At 40.0% G+C, this 21,392-nt stretch overlaps 1 protein-coding gene across 4 annotated transcripts in view; it reads left to right on the forward strand.

The window, feature by feature from the left end:
- The window catches only part of LOC311269995 (protein turtle homolog B-like), a 146,268-nt gene that overhangs the window by 26,033 nt on the left and 98,843 nt on the right, over positions 1-21,392 (forward strand). For all 4 annotated transcript variants that reach the window (XM_084374593.1, XM_084374595.1, XM_084374594.1 and 1 more), the window contains exon 2: positions 11,316-11,507. In XM_084374593.1, coding sequence (XP_084230719.1) covers positions 11,316-11,507 — 192 coding nt within the window. The remainder of the gene's footprint in view (positions 1-11,315; positions 11,508-21,392) is intronic.

The following is a 21,392-nucleotide window of genomic DNA, read 5'->3' on the forward strand; positions in this document are numbered from 1 at the left end:
CAATTGAATCAGTGTATGAGGGATTAAAGTTCAAATGAATATCTGAACTCTTCGGCTTCCACATCAATGGAATGGCCATAGGAGCTTTGAGATTTGGCCCTTTCAGTTTGACTTTGCCTGTTTTAACCTATTCTTGTCTGAACCATCTGTTCCATCTGAATTTCCTGCCGCCACAAGGACTGTCACAATGAATTTTAGTTGTAGGACTTGATTTCTGGTGGGGACTGGAAGCAGCCAGAAGGGACCGCAGGGTAAACCTAGAGGGCAAAGGGCCAAGGAGACACCATTGTAGAGCTGTCAGCAAAGATATCTGTAAGACAGAACTGCTTGCACAGGTACTGTACAGTTTAAGGTGAACCATCAGCACACTTTAAGCAGATATTTGGCTAGATTGCTGTTGAGGGATGCAATGTCAGTTTTCATGGGCAGTCATTTCTTTGGCCATTTACAGGATGTTTGGAACATTTCAATTTCTTTGAGGAATTTGACAGATTATAAACATCATCACCAGGAAGACTTTGGAGAAGGACAGGATTAATGCGACACCATACTTTTGTTGACAGCAGCACAACAATAAAACAGGCTGGGCTGAAGCCTATGTTTAAAAGTTGTCGTCTGACAGAGAGCAGACAGAGTCACCTTGACTGGTGCCTTTGGTTGTTTGCATGGACTAACGACAAAAGGAAATTACATCCAGGATTAAAGGCCTTTGAAAGTCAACCCTGTTGTCTCGCTGTCCAGTCTACTCACAAATGTTTGCTGTGTTACAATATCAAGGCTACCACCAGCATAATATACAGCTTTTCTCTGCTCTACCCCACGTGTGCTGCAGGAGGGATCAGATGCCTCTGCACCCTGCAAAGATCTCCTTTGAATTCCAAATGATGAGAGATGCTTGCTTGAGAGTAGGAGACCAGAATTAGGTCAAGTCTCCCACCCTTTGGTGTAGCATTAGTGTTTTAAGCCACCCTGATATATCTGAGGGTTGTAGCACAAGCTGGCGAACACAAATGAGCAATGCAATTTCTCCAAGCTTATAGGCAAAATGTTTTGATTTCTGTTTTTCTACCCATTTAAACTGAACAAGAGCTTCAGCACACTCACAATTCATTCTCACTCACGGCTCTTCCTAAATAGATTTCTTTTTCCTGCAAGATGTATTTGCCCTACGAATATACTGTAGTTCACATGGTTTTGCACATTCTGCTTTATTGATCTAAAACTCTACTTGTCTTTGATGTCACACAGGGGAATAGAAGCTCTTAATGGCCTCTTCTCGTGCTTTGGGGTGAGGAAACTATTTCCATGCTGTTTTTTTTTTTGTAAATTCCCTCTTTGGGCTTATAAATGCAGAGATTTTTTGTTGTGCTAAGTCATCTCATTAGCAGTCTGCTTAAGCACCACTTTATTTTAGGGAAGGGTATTGCCTTTAAATATAAAGTAACAGGGTGGATTGTAATCTGTCTGCTGCTGCATAGTAATTTGCATCTGCCAGTGTTTCTCATGCTGAGATGAATTCTAGAGTAAAACGTGGTGAAACAAGAATGAGTGGATGGTTTGGTCCTCTGGTGACACATGCAAACATCAACTTTTTAAAGCGGATATATTCTAGTTTCAACTAAAACAGCACCGTTGTTTGCTATTTGACTTTTGCAGAGCGTGCTGTGCATGGTTGCCTTTGTAGCCACTGCATAACTTTGAGCCCCAAGATTTAAGCCTCCAGATTTTGGTAGCAGATGGTGTTGGAGTTTAGAGGCCAAGTGACAGTAAGAAAGAGGAAATGTTCCACTACAGTAGACATTATATGTGGATTAGTCTGCTTTTGCTCACAAGTGTGCACTAGTAAGCCATGCAAAATGCTTACATGTAGCACAAGGATGGCAGTGTTAGTTGGTCTGTTGGTCCTGACTGAAATGTCTCAACAGCTATTGGATGGATCACCATGAAATCTGTACAGACTTTTATGGTCTCCAGGGGATAGATCCTCCTACTGACAGCTGACTTTTGTGATTTTCACAGTTTTCCTTTTATGGTTTTAAGAGAAATGATTTGTTTGACACAGATATTAATGTTCACCACAGGGTTTTTGGTGATCCCATGACATTTCCTTTAGCACCACAAGCAGGTTAAAGTTAAATAATTTTAATTCCCTATATTTTGGTTTATGACTAAATGATAGTCTGACTCAGCAGATATGGACTGTGGGTGGCATTCTCCTCTCTTCTGCTATCTGCATTTTACTGTTTTCAAAATTGCTGTCACTATAAGAAACAACAACAACCTCCAAGCTAGCAGTCTACATGCTGAAAATGGCAAGTTAGTCCGACACTAACATGGTCACTAATAGTATGAACCTGGACAAGCTGGCAGCTTTCATCTTGTATTTTGTGGGGATTTAGCCATTTAATTGCCAGGGCTCGCCTCCCCACCTGTAAATATGTTCATCCTAAAACTATTTTGCAGGGGCACTGTCGCTGCATCTTGGTTAAGATCAAGATGATTGTGATTGTTTGAAGGAAATAGTTACGAGCAAGCCAAAGCATTTTTTCCACTGTACCAGAATGAGAATTGATGCAGCCAGACCGTTCTCCACCCACACAGAGCTGTCCAGGTCTTGTTGTGTGAGACTAACCACATACACGCAAAACTAATGAATTTCCCATCAGCCTGAGCTATACTGTGATCAGTGCTAGTAGAGTTAATACCTCCACCAAGGCCCAACATTCCCCTTTTGTACTAACGCATAGATACCAGCCACCTAAGTATGCCTATTTTTTTCATTAAGATCCATGCATCATTCCCTGAGAAACTCACGAAAATGTGGAAAACCACCCATATTGCAATTCGCAAAAGTAGAAGTTCCTGGATTCACCCCGGTTATCCCGAGCTGCACTAAAAGTTTAATGGGTCTATTCCTGGCTGTGACCCAAGTTTTGTGGAAATCTGTTGAGTAGTTTTTGTATAATCCTGCCAACAAACCAACCAACCAACAAACGGACACGGGCGTAAACATAACCTCCTTGGCAAAGGTTATTCTCAAATGCTTTCATGCTAACACGCTACACTAAGATGGTAAACATGGCAAAATATATTCCTCCAAAACATTAGCAATAGCATTGTCATTGTGAGCATTTTAGCACACTGATGTTTGCATTTAGCTCAAAGAACTGCTAAAGTACAGCCTAAGTATTTAGACTATAGTGGAGTCTTGTCACTGTTACTGGCGTGAGTGTTATAGACTAAATTGTGGTGAAACAAGATTGAATGAATGATTTGGTCCCCTTGTGACAAACATACAAACTCTCACATTTCAAACAAAGCAAGCAAAGTGGTAGCTGCCATCATAGATTGTGCATCATTATGAGCCCCAAAATTTAAGCCTGCAGATTTCACTAGCAGATGGTGATGGTGTTTAGAGGCCAAGTAAGAAAGAAGTAACATTTTTCTAAAATACACATTGTCATTGAGTTAGTCTGTTTTTATGCACAAGCTAGCTTTTGTAAACTAACTCTGCTACAAACAGGCTGATCTGGCTGACCTCTTCTGGGTTGTTTTGAGCTGTGAAAGCATGTGTAGTGAGCATTGTATTCCAAAGAAGAAGTGCTGTTATATACCTTCAATACATTGTACATCCCATTGACTTAGTGGGCTGACTGGCAACATTATTCATGCCTCCATTAATTTCACAGGGCTGTCGTTTTATTAGCACCATCACAGAGCTCTACTTTTCACTCAGATACAGGAAGACTTAGTGCAGGTGCAAGAGTAATAGGCTGCATGATAATGCACTGACCTTGCTACAGTCATCAATAATTTATGTTGTATTGTGTAAAAATCTCATTTATTTTTCATTTTTGTTGGCACTTAGCAGAGTGGGCCAGTTGTCGCTGCTAGACAGTGCCAGGATTGAGCCAGGGGACCAGCTGAGACAGAAACGAGGGAAGCTTGAGTATATTCAGTGTTTTAAGTGCCAACACTGAGTCTCAGCTGAAATAGTATGCTGGAGTGTGTCGTGTGTGGTAATGTGTCATACTTGTATTGTTTATTTATTGCATCTCACTGAATGTTCATGAACAGTCTCGTTTGTCACCTTGAATAAATATAGAAATGTGGTTTTCTGTGAAGCTCTAATGTGAAAATAGGTCTGTCTGTTCTGTCACACAGGATTATACTGCGACACATCTTCTGTTATATTGCCAGAGAACAGTTTATCTTTGAAACAGAGTATACTTAATGCACAAGTATCATATTCATATGTTCTCGGTTTTCTTTGCAGTAGCATTGGCACTGAATACTTTAAATGTAAATTACATGTTTCTCAACAGACAATCTGACAACTTTAGATCGTGATTGATTTTAAAGGCGTCCGCAGTCTACTTTTCAGGTGAATCGCAGAGATCGAGATATTTATTTTCCTGCTCCGTGCTACGTGAACAGTAGAGTGATGTAGCCAACTAGATGGCGATGCTGATCGGACAAAGTACCTGTGGCTCATCTGTGGGTGACATATTCTGAATAATGCAACGTGATTTTATAGTTATGGCACATGAGGAGCTTGTGCCAAAAAAGAAAAAGAAACAAAAATAAAAATGCAGTTCAGATCGTGCATTGTGATTGCAATTAAATAGATCATGATATTATTCTTTCCACCCCTATTTTAGTATTATATTTTATATTTGAAACCAGCTTGTTTTAAAGTAAAACTTATAGTGCAAGTTCAAACAGGAAGCCAGTTAGCATTCTAATTTCCTTCTCACAGTGTCCTGTCAGGTGTTATCCAGTGATCGTGTCTTCACTGTCATTGCAGTTTATGCTTCTCTGCTCCATCAGTGCTCCACTGCAAAGTGGGAATGTGATCCCCTTCTCACACTACGATTATTATTGCTTGAAACTGCATCAAACTTTCCTAAAAATACTGCTTAAAGCTGCTGTAATTTTCTTATTAAAATAAGTGCTAAATAGCTCTATAGTCCAACAGTAATCACCATTATGGAGTATTTGATCAGTAACCCATGTCTCTCCTGCCTCTGCTCATGCAGCAAAAGAGAAAAGACATTTTCTGGTGCCCCTGCCCGCTTTATCCAATCAGGACAATGAACTTCATAGAGGCGGTTCAACTATGCTCAGAGAACCAGCAGAGAGTAGGACCCTCATGTTATTCTGCTCCCCTCTACTACCAAACAGGCCAAGCAATAAAAAAAAGCTTAAAGAAAAGAAAGAAAGAGCTGCCCTTGATTAAAAAGAAGGAGTTGTGGAAGTGTGGTAGAGAGGAGGGAGGGGATTACTAACTGCAAAATGGACAGGTAGTTAGCTAAACTACAACAATGCTTAAAGCAGCTTTAAAATATAGCAACATTAATTCACCATGTTTGCATCTATTAATAAACACTGAACAGTGAACTGGATGATGCAATATTATTTTTCTTTGCAAAGCATTAATATGAAATGCACTTGAAAACCCCATTAGTATGAGCAAGTTGGCTGTTAAAAGTGTGGGACAGTTGACCTTGAATGACTTTAAATGCAGCATATGTTGCTGCATGAATGTTTTTGGAGTGTGGATGATTAAAATCCTTTTTAAATAGCAGAACTTTGTGCACAGAAACAGAACAGTGATGGACTGTGGCACTGGGATCTTAGAAACCACTAGCACCGCTGTGGCCTCTTCACACTATCTCCACATTAGACAAATGTGTTCTTGGTCAGGTGATGTGAGCATTGTGTCCCAAAGGTGAAATAAAACTTTTGCCACATTCAGAGGTAACTGCAATCCCTGAGGAGAGATGCAATCTACGCAATCTTGAAGCAGCGAGTTTCCTTTTATCAGTAAAAGACACGCTCCATGTTTCTTAACATTAAATTCTGATAAGATTTGCGCTACATTTACATGGAAACATAGCTTATGGCTCCTCCCAACATCTTCATTTTGCTCACTTGATTGAACTAATATTGCTGCAGAATATATTTTCTGTCTGATGGTGGCTCTAAAGTAGCATGACGTCACCTTCCTAAAATGATGGCCTAAGTCACTTTTTGGCCAAAATGATTTTTTTGCCTAAATCGTCTCCTCATGATGCTGGCCACCTCTGGTAAAATCGCCTACATACTCAGTTGAACAGATCATGTGATTCTACCCCTGTAGTATAGTGGCCTATGTCAAGAGTGTGACTTAGGCCGTTTTTCAGTTTTAAGTCAAAAGTCAATGTTACTTAGGCAATTTTTCAAGCTTTTCAAGATGGGTTTTCTGCTGAGAAATAAATGCTTTGCCAAAGACGCTGAACTTGAACATTCCTTGTTCCTATTTTCCTTGACAGCGGTCAATTATAGCAACGGTAAATTATGCAAAAAGATCAGACCTCCGAATGTTGGGAAGGCCCATTCAAGTGAATGGAGCATTCTACAGCGTTATGTAATAAGTTTAGTTAGTTCGTTAGGGCTTTATTGTTGATAGAGTTAAGGGTTTTAAATTGCCACACCAAGTCACAAAGGCATGCTCAAAAAATTGCCTAAGTCATTTATTCCTCTTATGTTATATAAATATAACTTAATTGACAGAAATATCATATATTCAATTGTTGGCTAAGTTTTTTGTGTTTCCTGAAAAAAATGAAAAAATGACTTAGGCCATTATTTTAGGAAGGTGACGATGATTTACCTACACAAGTATAAGTACTCCTGGAAAAAATCACAAAGACCCTTCTCTTCCATCTTGCTGACATTCCTGATACTATTCATGTGTGGATGTGTTTGTGTTTGTGTGAGTGCACCTCAGTGGTTATACCTTGCGATGGTGCCCTCTCCTGGGTCTTTGATTGTAAATGAGCTGAACCCTTATAGGTGGGGGAGAAGATGAGCTAACCAGCTCTGCTTCTCCTCTCTGCCTCTCTTTGCTCCCTCTCCGACTCATGAGTTATAAACAGTGAAGTCATACCTTCCAACGGGCCTGTTTTTCTGCTATCTGCCATGATGTCACCGGCAGCCAATCAACACGTAGCGCCGCTTGAGGTAGTACGTGTGCGTGAGTGAGGGGATGGGGGGGGTGGGGGCGGGGGTTACCACTGGGAAAAGCACACTTGCTCAGTTATTATCTGCTTCTGCCAGCGAGCATGAGAGCACGCACACACATCAAATCACGAATCCACAGGCTTCTTCTGATACGCGCTGCCTCTGAGTGATGTAATATACTCTGTATACTGTACACTACATAGGGATGCTGTATACTGTATGCTGTGTGGCAGTTATAGGCCTGTGATGGTAATGATGTATTCTGAGATATTCCATATTGTTCCTAGTTTTTAACAAGGCGATTGCAGTGTTGTGTTGAAATTGTGTATGCTGTTCAACTCAGCCGTGGTTCGGGGAAACCCAGCTCTCCTGGTATTTGTTGATTTACATTTCACTTTGAATCTGTGTTGTTTTTATTCCATAAGGCTGACATTCACAGTTAGGCCTAATTATAAGATAAACATCTTCTGTTTAGTGTAAAACCTAGACAATTAGTTTCGTTTCCTATTGACCTCAGTTCAAGGTGACTGTGGAGGCTTTTCTTGCTTTCCTACTGCAGCCTTCATATGCGTTTGAAAGCTCAGGTTGTCAAGTCAAGACGGATAACACAATAAGTACATTCTGGTAATTGCAAAATGCAGAAACATCGAGTGTTGGGACTGAAGCTGAGCAGAATGTCATCCTTTGAGTATTTATGCTATTAGCAAGCTGTTTTTCCAGACCATTTTCTTGCTGTGACACGCAGCACCGCTGCTGAAGGAAATGTAGACTAAGATAGCTCAGAGCATCATCGTCTTACTGTCCCATTCTGCTTTCAGTGATTCTTGTGTTAGTCCTGTTAGTGCACTACTTTTTTACCGACTGAATTCATGTCAAGCAAGTCTACATTTGAAATAATTTTGATTACATCTGTTCATTTAATTCTGTCAACTGTAACTTTATGGGCAGTAAGTTTTTCTTATTAAGCTTATTTATTGAATAAGAGTAAGAACCTCTCTCTATTTAGCCTGCTACAAGACTATAATTCTACACACAACTCATATGCTGCAATCCAAATGAAAAATGTGTCCCCAGTTCACTGGTTTCATTCACTCCATGTGAGGTTATGAACTTCTATTCAGTGTTTCAGGTTCCCTCTGTGTGGTGCAGTAAAAAGACACTGCTTGTGAGGGTTTAGTTAGTTATTCTTTAATTATTTATGAAATCACCATTTGTCTGCCATTGTGTCCCAGCTGTAGCCATTTTTAAATATTTATAAGTCAATACTGAACCATCTTGTTCTGATAATCCGAAGAACAGCAAGTGAAAGAAAGATCAAGAAAGTTTGATTAGTCTGCTCTCTTATATTTTAATTGCCTATATTGCATATTTAATGCTGTTTATCAGTTAACATATAAAGGAGGAGTCATTGATCCTTGTGGCAGTAAGGATGGTCGATGGTCGATGTCTGTAGTTTAACTGTGTTCAGCACCAGAGGGTTAGCTATAGCTATACAGGGATGCTGAGCTAAGAAAATGCAGCAGGACGATTGACAGAAACCCACTAGCAGCAACTACCACCATTATAAGTGTCTTTGGTGGGCAGATTTAATAAGAAAATAAAATATGGGACATGGAGACGTAACATTGAGCAACAACAAACTTCTCGTCATTTTCTCTCCCCCATAGTACAAACAGCAACAAACGCCTGTTTTATGGTAACTCTGAGGGGACAAACTGCTTCTTTGTGCTTTCTTGTGGGGGCCTTTTAAATCACGATGTTACGATGGTACAGGGCTCAGCAGTCAATGACTGTCAACCATCGGCTCAACCCTATGTAGCAGTGCAGATAAATCAGGCTGATTGAGACAACCAGGTTGGTTGGAGAGAAGCTCGACTACAGTATTCATTGCTGTTGCTGCAGCGACGCCATTTGCCATATTGGCTGCGTTAGTGAGTGGTGACCACAGTGAGCAGAAGGCTCGCAGTGGAGATGTTGAGATGTGTCCTATTTACAAGTAGATGATGACGGAGCCTTTTTCAAACTTGGTTCATGTTGTGTTCACTCTCAACCACTGGCGTTGGAAAACACAAGCAGCCCAGTCACAGTTCCTGCTCCTCTGTACATATGGTTTCTCCGTTTGTTGGCGTTTTACTGACTCACATTTATTATGATATGCTTCGCTACAGAATATAACACCAAGCCAAGTCATTCTTCCTTGCCATGGTTATTTGCAGATGTAATAGATGAAGTCCTGTTGGTTCCCCTTACACTGTTTGCTTTCACTAATGAGAAGCGGTGCAGGCAGTAGGCCATCATCTGCTTGCAGAAGAACCTCACTGCCTGCCTGCTTCCTTACAGGCCACAGAGGAACGAGCAGTGAGTACATCTGATTAGCTGTATCGACTGGTAAAATGCTACCACACCGGGTTTCCGCTCATAAAGCTCAGCTACATAGTAATTAGCCTGGGATCGATGTGGCCATTCAGCAGCTAGCCCACAGACAACTGTTTCACTGGGATTGCTCCATCACTGTGCTAATGTAGGGGACTCTTTTTGTAAAAGGTTGAAGGTCCAGGTATTATTGAGCATCAGGTGCATTACTGTCACATTACGTCTTTCATGTTTCTGTCTGCCCACGTTCTGTCAGACGAATTAGATGAAAAAGATTCTGTTGAGATAAATCACATTCATGTGTCTGCAAGTGTCGTTAATCTTGCTTCTCCCCTCCCATTGGCCTTGGCTCTGTATTGGATTTGTCACAGGCAGTCTTTGCTATCCTGAGTGATGGAACTTGTAGCTTAGAACATGTTTGTGTTATCAGGCTTAAACACTCACTTCCTGGGTGAAACTCTATTGCTTTCTAAAGACCCTCTTGCTATGTTTCTTTCTAATCTGAACCATCTCTAATATGCTCTGTGGCATTTCTGTTAAACTAGTGCAATCAGCTTACCCAACGCCTGTGTTGTTTACTTCAAATTGACTGATTCCATAATAGCTTAAAGATCAGAGAAGCGGGCCTGTCAATGAAAGGTTAGGCCCAAACAGGCTCAAAAAATATAAAGCTGGATGTGAAAAGGTATTTTTTCCCCCTTTGCATCAAATATAAGACTGCTGTCGAGTCCCCCCCAATGAATCACTGACATTCTGGAAAAATGCTTGTTTGTTAGATGACAAGATACAGTAACTCTATTATAACTGTTTATTAAAGATATAATATGTACAGTAAGCTTTGTGGATTAAAATGTCGAAAAATGACAATTGTATGTTTTGTTCAGTTTTATACTTACATTGTCTCAAAAACAATGTTCAGACCCAGAGAACTCCGTTGCGGTGCATTTTATTTGGTCACCTGTCGCTATAACTTCCAGGAGAGAGTCAGAGAGTGAGGAAGGAAGTTGGCAAATTAGACTAAAGGTAACGTGATTTTAAAACATTACCTTGTTTGTAAGCATTGGTTCCTGAGTCGTGACAGATAGAATTCCTCAGCAATGATGGCTGTTAAATTGTGTATTCACGACCAGCAGGATCATTTGTGTTTATTCACCACAAACAGTCAGATTACGTCACTGCACATTAGCCGTTTGCTAGCAAGCTATCTCTCACCAAATTCAGCACTCACCAGACGGTGAGTGAAGATTTTTACTTTTTAATCCCCAAAAAAGTAATCTCTGAGTGTTCCTTCCATCTGTCAGTGGCTCCAGATCTGAGATCACAGAATCTCTGCCTGGGTTTCCTCACACAATACTCTTGACTTAAAACAGTGGCAAAGCTAGCCTGGCTCTGTCCAAAAGTAACACAATTTGCCTACCAGCTCCTTTAAAACTCATTATTAACATGTTATATTTTGTTTGTTTATTCTGTACAAAAAATGAAGTGTAAAACCAAGAATTTGCTGTTTTATAGGGGGTTATGTGCCACATTATTTCTTGGACGGGATGCCTGGAGTCTCCACTGATTGCGTGGCAATTGGTCAAAGCAAAGAAAAAGTAAAAAAAAAACCTGTGTTAAACAGGTCGGCTCACTGTTTCACCTTGTTTCCAGTATTTATGCTGACTTTTCACTTCATATTTAGGGGACTGACATGTGCTAAGTCATGTTAATCATCTCATTTTCTGCCAATAAGCGTATTTTTCCTACAGTGTCAAACTAGTTTTTGAGCAAAGCACTTACTAGCTAACTTATTGCACAGACACAAATGTGAGCGCTGAATGTGTGAAGATACAAAAATTTGAACGCAATTGTTTTTCTTTACACTGTAACTTGCAGAGTGTGTAGGCTTTACATGAGCTTGTAGCTCTAATGCTGACCTGGCTTTGCTGTTCTCCCAGGTGCCCACGGAGTGCGAGAGGAGCCCCAGTTTGTGACGGCACGTGCAGGAGAGAACGTCATCCTGGGATGCGACGTGTCCCACCCCCTGAACGGCCAGCCCTATGTGGTGGAGTGGTTCAAGTATGGAATGCCCATCCCCTTTTTCATCAACTTTCGCTTCTACCCTCCTCATGTGGACCCGGAATACGCCGGTAAGATGCTGAAAGCTGTCACTTTCAGGCTTAAACAGAGACTTGATACCAGGCTGAAAAGCAACATTTCTCTGCCCTCTCTGTATGGGAATGTCAGTGATATCGCAGTGTATGTACACACAATGCAGTACACCTGTACTGTACATCACTGCAGGGAGGTGAGAAGTTAAACCACTGGACTAGGTCCGCTAAAACAAATGTTTTAGTTGATAACGTTACTCTTAAAGTCCCCCTCCAGAAAGTTTTTATTTACTTAAAGTTACTTCTCTGTGATGATTGAGCTTCACTGTGCACAATGATGGATTTGAAGAGTGTGACACTACAAGACTGAAGGGTGAATGTTTCTCTGTGCTTTCCATAAATGTCAGTTTAACACGTGTACAAGCAGGATTTGTGACTCCACAACTAGTAAGTCAACAAAACTTAAAGCCTCCACTACAGAAACATGGATTTTAAACATGGTATTTTAACAATTATTATTCAAAGCAGAGTATTTTTAAACACCTTAGAATCTTCAGCTGTCCTAACTAATAAAATGGCACAGAAGCCTTGTTTACTTATCAGTGTTTAGCTAAATGTCATGTATTTTAGTCATGGTATTTGTCTTAGTGAAACCGGTGTAAATATGTTTACCAGTGGATCAAACTGAGTCAGTTCCAGCTGGATTCATAGAATCACCACCTTGCAGCCGCTTTGTCTTCCACTGTCTGTTTTGGTAAATGGATTTAAACAAAGACATTAAACCATCACCTCCTTGACAGTGCTGTCTTTGATCAGTGGGGTGCTTACCAGTGTAGACTGTAATAAATATGTTTACTAACTAATGTAGACAGCTTTAATGAGATGACATTTCATTTGGAGGCAGCAGCTCTTTCCACCTCAGATTATTTATGTGTTGTGCTCAAGGTGAAGTTTGCCAGCGAGGTGAGAGGGATTTTCCCCTTGCCTGCTTTTGATTTCCTTCCCTCTGATCATTAAATTTCAGAAATAATCCCCCCGTCTGGTGTGTTTGATTCAAAGAGCTTTTATCATGCATTCATTCATGTCATAATAAATGAAATGTGAGTTTCCTCAGTCTGAGGAGGAGTGCAAGTAGCATCCACAAACATTTACTGTAGGATCATCTAAAGAGTTAAACTGCATTTCCCTCCTAAGTGATGCAATTATAACAATTTAATGATGATGAGAGATGATACTGTTTATTTTTATCTTATGCCTTGATCCACTTAGGCTTTAATAAATTGATAGTGATAGCACTCATACATGTACAACCTTGGACAGACATGCAGGCCACTCGAAAATACAAAAAAAACAGAACTCCAAAGAAATGCTTACAAATTAGATACTACCACTAAAAAACAACACTTATAAGCTATATTTATGTAGCAGTTTTCAAAAACACAAAGTGCTCTATCCTAATTGGAAACATTACACCATTAACATGGCAGATAATAATCTCAACATCTGTTTGAAAAGCAGCTGATTGATGGCAAACATCTGCATCGCACAAGTGTCCCTTACATCCGGCTGCCTGCTGAAGCAGAAAGAAAAATAGACTGACAGAGTAAAAGTTTGTAGAAAAAATACAGAAGCTTTGTATAATCTTTCTGCATGCTCACACACTTTGTCTTCATTGATTAGATCACAACACAAATACCTGACAGAACCTGCGGTTAGCATTACAGAATCCTGACCACAGCAGATGGTACACTGCAAATTGCACCTTTAAATGTGAGAGTATTCTATCATCAACCATGATATAGAATATATATATATATATATATATAGATATATATGTATATATATATATATAGATATATATGTATATATATATATATAGATATATATATCTATATATATATATATATATATCTATATATATACGCACACACACACACACACACATGTATAAAGAGGGGAAGCAAGTAGTAAAAACACCTCTTGGCTCAGCAGAAAGAGTGGCCCTTTCTGTATGTGTGACGGCTGGACATCAAGAGCCACTGAGTCGTATGTTACCATCATATCGACTCACACTGTTTACACACACAAAAAAAAGATTTAGATTCTGTTTTATAAATCTCAACCATTGTGGAAACTGGTATATGTGCACAAGCTGAATTTCCACTCTCACAACTATCCATAAATGGGTGCAGAAACCTCAGTTTGCATCATACTTGTCCCCACTCCACCACTCATTAGAGCTGTCAATGAGATAAACAGCAAAGACCATGTACCTGTAAACCATCATTGCAGCAGTATCTCAGTCATCATTATTAAACGTCAGAAGGATGATCAGTGATTAGAGGTTATATTGAAACAAAGTGCTTCAAAATTCAAAATCGAATGAAAAGATTGACAGGGGTGTAATGGTTCTAATGAAAATAAAAAAGAATGATAAGATGAATCACTCTTGAATAAAATCAAGCTTATAATGCACCTCTGAGTGACATGCAAAATAATAACACAATCATTGAAATTGACAAACAGCTGTTGGGATCCACAGATGAGTCGTTCATTGTGGGATTTCAAAATGGACTCTGAACTGAACTCAGTTCCCCCGAATTCTCTTACTCCTACTATTGGTCAAGGTGACAGACCCCCAGTGACAGCACGTGCAGGTTATCTTATCAGGTTATCAAAACTCCAGCTCCTTCTTTTGTTCTCTCTCTTCTCCCACTGGGCTGCCATGCCCCCCCCAGCTCTTTCTGCAAGGCCCCCTGCCCTCTCAGCTTTTCTTCTCCTGAATCTCTTCCGCAAGCCCACAGAACTTCTCTCCACTGCGGCGACGCAAGGTCCTGCTCGTACCCAAGCTTAGTTAGCACCAGCAGCTGTGACAAAAAGCTTGCCTGGCAACTCCCCAAGCAAGAGGAACAAAAGCAAGTACCTCTGCAAACGAAAGGAGCGACCAATTTCCTCCATCCACCTTCTCTCATCGGATACTGCGCATCAGGATGGCATTTTCAAAAATTGGAGCCACTACTTCCTCCAGCTTGGCATCACCTAAGGAACCACCAGTGCCTTTTTCTTCAAAGACTGGGGATGTTGAACTGGGCCTAGATAGCACACAGCATAGCATAGCACAGCTAAGTACGGGACGGTTTAACTTTGGTTGAAGTAATGCACGAGTGGTGAATCTACAGACGCGGTCAAAAGTTTACATATACTTGTAAAGAAAATGTATAACACGGCAGTCTTCACTTCCAATGATTTCTACAGCTCTCATTTTTCTGTGATGGAATGAGTGGAACACAAATTTCTTTGTCACAGAAAACATTTATGAAGTTTGCTTCAAACCTGAATTTATTAGGGGTCTTCTGAAAATGTGACCAAATCTGCTGGCTGAAAAATATAAATACAGTAACTTGAACAGTCAGTTTAGGTGATCATAGAAAGTTGTGTGAATCAAATCTTCTTAACTTCTTCCGAGTGATTATGATTGATAACAGCTGGTGACTTTTCTGGACCCATTTTAATAGGGCTTGTTGATACACTCAGCCACAAACACTACAATGCGATTACAGCATTAATCTGAAAGAGCCCATTATTGATTTCAACAAGTCAGGAAAGTCACTTGGAGCCATTTCGGTTTGGAACAATTTGTGTTGTTGTGTTTATAACACATACCTATAACTGCGGTCGCGTGCGATTATGTAATTATCGCGGGAACTCCTCAGTCTCGTAACTGAAACTGTTTGGCGGTGCTGCGCCATGCCGGACTCAAAACGCAGCCGGTTGGGGTTGTCGGACGACAGATAACGGAGCAAAACCGTACCGGAGCCAGAACACAACGGACATGCATCCAGTGGAATCTTTGGGTAACAGGTCCCAAGATCAACTGTACAAACAACTGTTTGTAAGTATACAGTGAATGGCACAGTTGTGTCACTGCCATGATCAGGAAGAAAACACAAACTATCACCTGCTGCTGAGAGAAAACTGGTCAGGATGTTCAAGAGTCAACCAAAAACCAGCAAAATACAAGTCTGCAATGAATTAGAAGCTGCTGGAAGACAGGTGTCAGTGTCCACTGTCAGCTGAGAGGCTGCCATGCAAGAAAGAAGCCCTTGCTCCAGACGAGGCACCTTAAAGCTTGACTGAAATTTGCTGCTAATCTCATACCTACTGTCAAGCATGGTGCTGGTAGTATTATGCTGTGGGACTGTTTTGCTGCCAGTGGATCTGCTGCTCTAAAGAAAGTAAATGGAATAATGAAGAAGGAGAATTATCTCCAAATTCTTCAGGTAAACCTAAAATCATCAGCCAGAAGATTGGGTCTGGGGTGCAGTTGGGTGTTCAAACAATGATCCCAAACACACATCAAAAAACCCCATCGAGAACATGTGGACTGCTGAAGAAACAAGTCCATGCCAGGAAGACAACAAATTTAGTTGAACTTCACCGATTCTGTCAAGAGTGTGGTTAAAAATTCAGCCAGAGGACCACCAGAAGCCTGTGGATGGCTATCAAAAGCACCTAACTAAGGTGAAAATGGCAGAGGGACATTTAACCAAATATTACAATTACTGTATGTATATTTTTGACCCAGCAGATTTGGTTACATTTTCAGAAGACCCATAATAAATGCACTATTGAACCAAATTTCATGAATGTTTTTGTGACAAAGTAGTATATTTTCCACTCATTCCATCACAGAAAAATGAGAGCTGTAGAAATCATCGGAACTCAAGATGGCCATGATATACATGTTCTTTACACGTGTATGTAAACTTTTGACCGCGACTGTATGTGGTCTGTTCCCGGTTTGAATGTTAATGTGATCTCTGTGTAGTCAGGTATTGGTAGTTGGCTTTGCCACGCAGCTAAGTGATGTTAGCTAAATTATCTGAAATTGAAATCCTTGTCTCTTACCAGCAGTTGATGGTAATTTTGGTCATGGTTATTAAACTAATTATAAATCAGAGTTACAAATTCACTGTTTAGTACCTCTTATAAGACTATATTATCGAATTGGCTATCATTTCCCTTCTTCAAGGTGGTGTCCTGCGGCGATCTAAGGTAAATTAAATCTTACTATCGAGTCAGATGACCGCCCACCATTGAGTCCGGTTTTGCTAGAGGTTTCTGTTTTTTCTCGCCACTGTCGCCTAGTGCTTGCTCATGTGGGAGTATGGTCTAGACCACTCAATTTGGAAAGTGTCATGAAATGACTTTTGTTGTGAATTGGCACTATTGACTATTTAACACAATTAATAATTTTCTCTGATAATCATTAGTTATTATCAATGGCCAGATTTAACCCACATTTCATATTAATGTTGTGTAAAACCTCAACACAACCTAAACAAAGTTTTACATTTCATGTCCACCTCATCACTCACCTGCAGCTATCTCTATAAAAGGTGTGTACGCCTGCTCTGAAGTTTGCATGAGGTATGCACATTCTCACTGCACATTCTCCCTTTATGAATACCAGTTTTTATGTGGGAAAAGACATATACATGGTTTTTGTGCATACACATTGTTTATACATCAGGACCCTGGTATTTTGCCAACCAGAAACCAGCTCCAAAATTGAACCTGCTTCTAGAAATCACTCTAGGCTGATTGTAAATTACGTTTTGTGTCAATCATCAGTTGCTGGAGTGTATTAAGCTAAACTGACTGCATTTATACAGCACTTTTCTACCTTAATGCACAAAGTGCTTTATAGCTCTGCATCTCATTTAGCTATCCATACACACTCTGATGATGGTGAAGCTGCCATGCAATGCGCTGGCCTGCCCATTGGGAGATACTTGGGGTTTAGTGTCTTGCTCAAAGACATGAAGAAGGGGTAGTCGGGAATCGAACTGCCAACCTTGTGATTAAGGACAACCCACTGTTATCTACAGAGCCACAGGTTAATTAAATATTGGAAATGGTGACATATTATAAAGACTATAATCATAATATTGATTACATACATTTAACTGGTTTTGAGAGACATTGCGTATTCATCTCAGCTTGGTCTCTTTGTTCTTTTAAAACGTGTCTTGCTGTCATAACTTGGTACATTTTACATTTTTCAGCCCTAAGAGACGCATCACTGGCTTTAGCGACGATTCATCTCTTTGTTTCAGAGCTCTGAAATATCTGAAGTTCTATGGTTTGGTGCAGGCGAACAACAACCTCCCACTGTGCCTCAATGTGAGCATGATATTACATCATTGAATCAAGTCACAGGTCACGGTGAAAGCTGCTGAGATACATAGAGGCTTACATTGTGCCCTCTTAAGATTGGGACGATGTCGAGGGTTAATGAGTCGAGCTGACCACAGGGTCACTGTTTCCTAGACATCCGTCTGCCCTTGGTCTCAAACAAGCCGTTGTCTTATTATGTTATAGAGAGGAAGAGGGACAAAACATCTGTGAGAGTAGACGAGGCAGACAAATATAAAACATTTCCATGAGAACGTGCAGAGAGGAAGAGATGGACATAAAGTGATAGTCAGGCAGGAAGAAAGCAATCGAAATTGAAGATGGAACTGGAAATGGGGAGACAGAGAAAAAAAATACAGAAATAGCAGAAAGTGGTCCCAGATTACATTGTTGAATGTCGCCTATCATCATGGAAGATCTCCAAGCTGGCCCAGAAGAATGGTGACATTTTAAAATTACTTGCCCTGGCAGACATTTCCTGTAGCTAATAAATCTATATTGCCCTTCTTCTGTCAGAGTTCTGCAGAACAGTTTGGACTCAGGTTTAAATCTCTTAGTTGAAAAGTGATCTTCTCATTAAACAAATACAATCAAATGGACATTGTTCAGTGGGGTTAATAATTGATGATGGATAATTAAGTCTGATCTGTATATATATATATATATATATATATATATATATATGAAAATATGTCTAAGCTTCAGTATATGAGTCACATCTCCTTTGACAGTCACAAATAAACCTACAGCACCAGGAGCAGCCTCATGTGAAAAGTTGAAAATGTGGACCCAAGGCAAGTCCTCTTATGTTATCACAGTTAACGCCAGTCATGAAGAGTGGAGCTCTGTGACAGACTGCCATGTGTTGACTGTAGGAAGCTGATAGATGAGACAAGAAGTGAGGCTCCACTGACTGAATAGAGCAAGATTGGAGGAACAGCTGGACTTGTGTCAAATTACGTCAATTAATATAAGTCTTGCTGACTGCTGCTTTTGCTGCCTTAGGGATACTGTTCTTGACACTTTATTGTATGGACATAGTTCAGGATGTGAAGTTTTTTACTGTATATTACAACCTAAACTGAACAGGCATTTACTGTAAATGGTAATTTTGATCACTTTGTTATTCATCCTCTGCTGTTACAGAAGCATCAGAAGAACATAAATGGATTATTTAACACTTACCAATATACATTATGTTGAAGTTTCCAAGTTGGAATATAATAATGTCTTAATTAATGTAATATTTTTACAAATGTATTTGACCTGCATGAAACAACACATTTAGAGTGCTCAGAGATGCTCTCCATGCTTTGCTTTTGACAGAAATGGTGCTGGGGTATGCTGGGTGGAAACCACTTTAACAAATAGTGTGACTATGTTTTCTTAACCTGGTTGATGATGATGACATGACTGAATACCAAAAACAATGAGGTTAGGTTTTCAGAAAAGTTATAGTTGTTTTTTTGCAAAAGACGTTGGCTACCCCCTTCTTAAATGCAAAGTATGAAAATTCTGCCACTAGAGGTCTGTGAGAGTTGTTGTCTTTTGATTGTTAAACAACCACCAAATAACACTTTTCAATGTAACTAAGGCTGGAATGTTCACCTGACGAGACGTATTATGTTTTATTTATTTTATTCACTTTACGTTTAGTCACATTTGCTGACTTTCTTCCTCACTCTGACATATTATCTGGTGTTTCCCTTGAAGTTATAGGAACTGACCAAATGAGTAGCACCGTTTAATGAAATTACATATTTCTCTGGGTTTGAACATTGTCTGGAACGGTTATGATAATGTAAGCACACAACTCAACAAAATATATAACAAAGATCTTGTTGTTTTTAGACATTTTATTGCAGAAATTGTATTTCCTTTATCTCCAAAATCCAAAATCAATGAAAACACAGAAATAAGTAATTTCTTAAGTTTAACTACTTCATGTAAGATGTTTCCTACTTCACTGTAAAGTCCATTCTCAGTGTTGAGAGTTTAAGTTTTCCCATCACATCCATGTAAGTTGCATACTGGACCATGATCAGCTCCAAAGTACTTGTGATGTCACAAATCCTGTTGGTGCATCCAGACTTAACGTCTGATCACAGAGATCAGCATCCATCATTCTGCACAGTGAAGCTTAAACAGTACAATCAAGAAACTAGGAGCAAAAGATATGTTTGACTAGAAGAGGACATTAAAATCATTTTAGCCACATTAGTGTCAAATGTTAGCAACTGAGATGGTGAACATGGTAAACATGCAGTATAACTGCTAAACATCAGTGTGTTAGCATGCATGTGTTTGCTTTTTGCTAGAGACAGCCTCACACAACTGCTAGCATGGCTGTAGGCTCATATGTATGCATAGAAAATACCATCTTTATACATTTTGCATTATTTACCAGTTGGCTGGTTGATAATTATTTTACACTGCACCTAGAGGGAATACAAACATTTTACTTTTATTGTTGGTTTGTTGGTTTGTATTTTTCGTTCATCGATTGGACCTCTGAGCTGGAATACTTATTGCAATGGCCCAGTGTGTTAGGCCTGTTACATTCTGTATGTGAGCAGTGCATGCAGCGAGGCACGGGGGCAGTGTGAGGGACATCCTTGTGTTGTTCAAAGCAAAACGTGGGCAAAAAGAAATAAGTGGATGCTGTTTGAAAGGATTAATTACTGTTGTGGGGATTTAGCTCTGCGTAATTCAACAGTGGAAAAGATTGTTTTTGACTTTGCTGAAGTTTGCCCACAATGGGCTTTGTGTGATAATCACATAATTGCTGCTGAAAGCAGCTAATGAAGAATAAATACAAAACAAGGCCAAAGAGAGTAATGAGTGTTCTTTAGAATGCCACCAACCCCTTTTGTGATTTCTCACCTTAGTCAATAGTAGCTCTCAGTTAACTGTGCAATTTACATAAAAGCTCTGTGTGTCATTATGCCTCCTCGCCGGTGATAGCTGTGGCTGGAGGCGGAATGTTTTCGGGTTGTTCGTCTGTCCATCTGTCAGTCCGTCCATCTGTCTGTCCAATCCTTGTGAACGCGATACCTGAAGAATGCCTGGAGGGAATTACTTCAAATTTGGCACAACGTCTTCTTGGAGTCAGGGATGAATGGATTAGATTTTGGCAGTCAAAGGTCAAGGTCACTTTGACCTCATGGCGTCCCATTCTTGGAAACACGTTCTCAGAAAAGCCTTAAGGAGATTTCTTCAATTTTGGAAGAAATGTCCGATATTCATCCTTGAGTCCAACTTATGACAACATGTTTTATACTAGTCTAATAGGATAAAGTGACAAAGTGAAAACATTTTATATTGGAAAGGTAAAGGGTCAACTTGACTGTGACATCATAAGATTCGGCAAAAAATGTTCTGCCCATTATTCATCGCCATTCTAGTGTTCCGGTTTATTGGAATGTTGGAATAAAACTGTTGGAATAGAACATTTTGACTGTACAGATATCTGCATCCTAAAACACATGAGCTGGTGAGACTGTAATTGTCTTTTTAAAGAGCCCTTTAAGGTCTGTGAGGAGCAGCTTCCATACACTATCACCACTAAAGAAAAACATTGTTGATCACACTGGCAGTGCTCTGTGTTCAGTACATCACTGCAGTAACTAGGAGGAAAGTAAACTGACTGATGGAGGGGGCGTATAACTATATGTGTCATGCAGTGCACCTTTGATCTTTCATGGGTTTACTTTACCAGCACAAAGG

This window comes from Pagrus pagrus, assembly GCF_965226575.1.
Source record: "Pagrus pagrus genome assembly, chromosome: 14".
NCBI classification, from domain to species: domain Eukaryota; kingdom Metazoa; phylum Chordata; class Actinopteri; order Spariformes; family Sparidae; genus Pagrus; species Pagrus pagrus.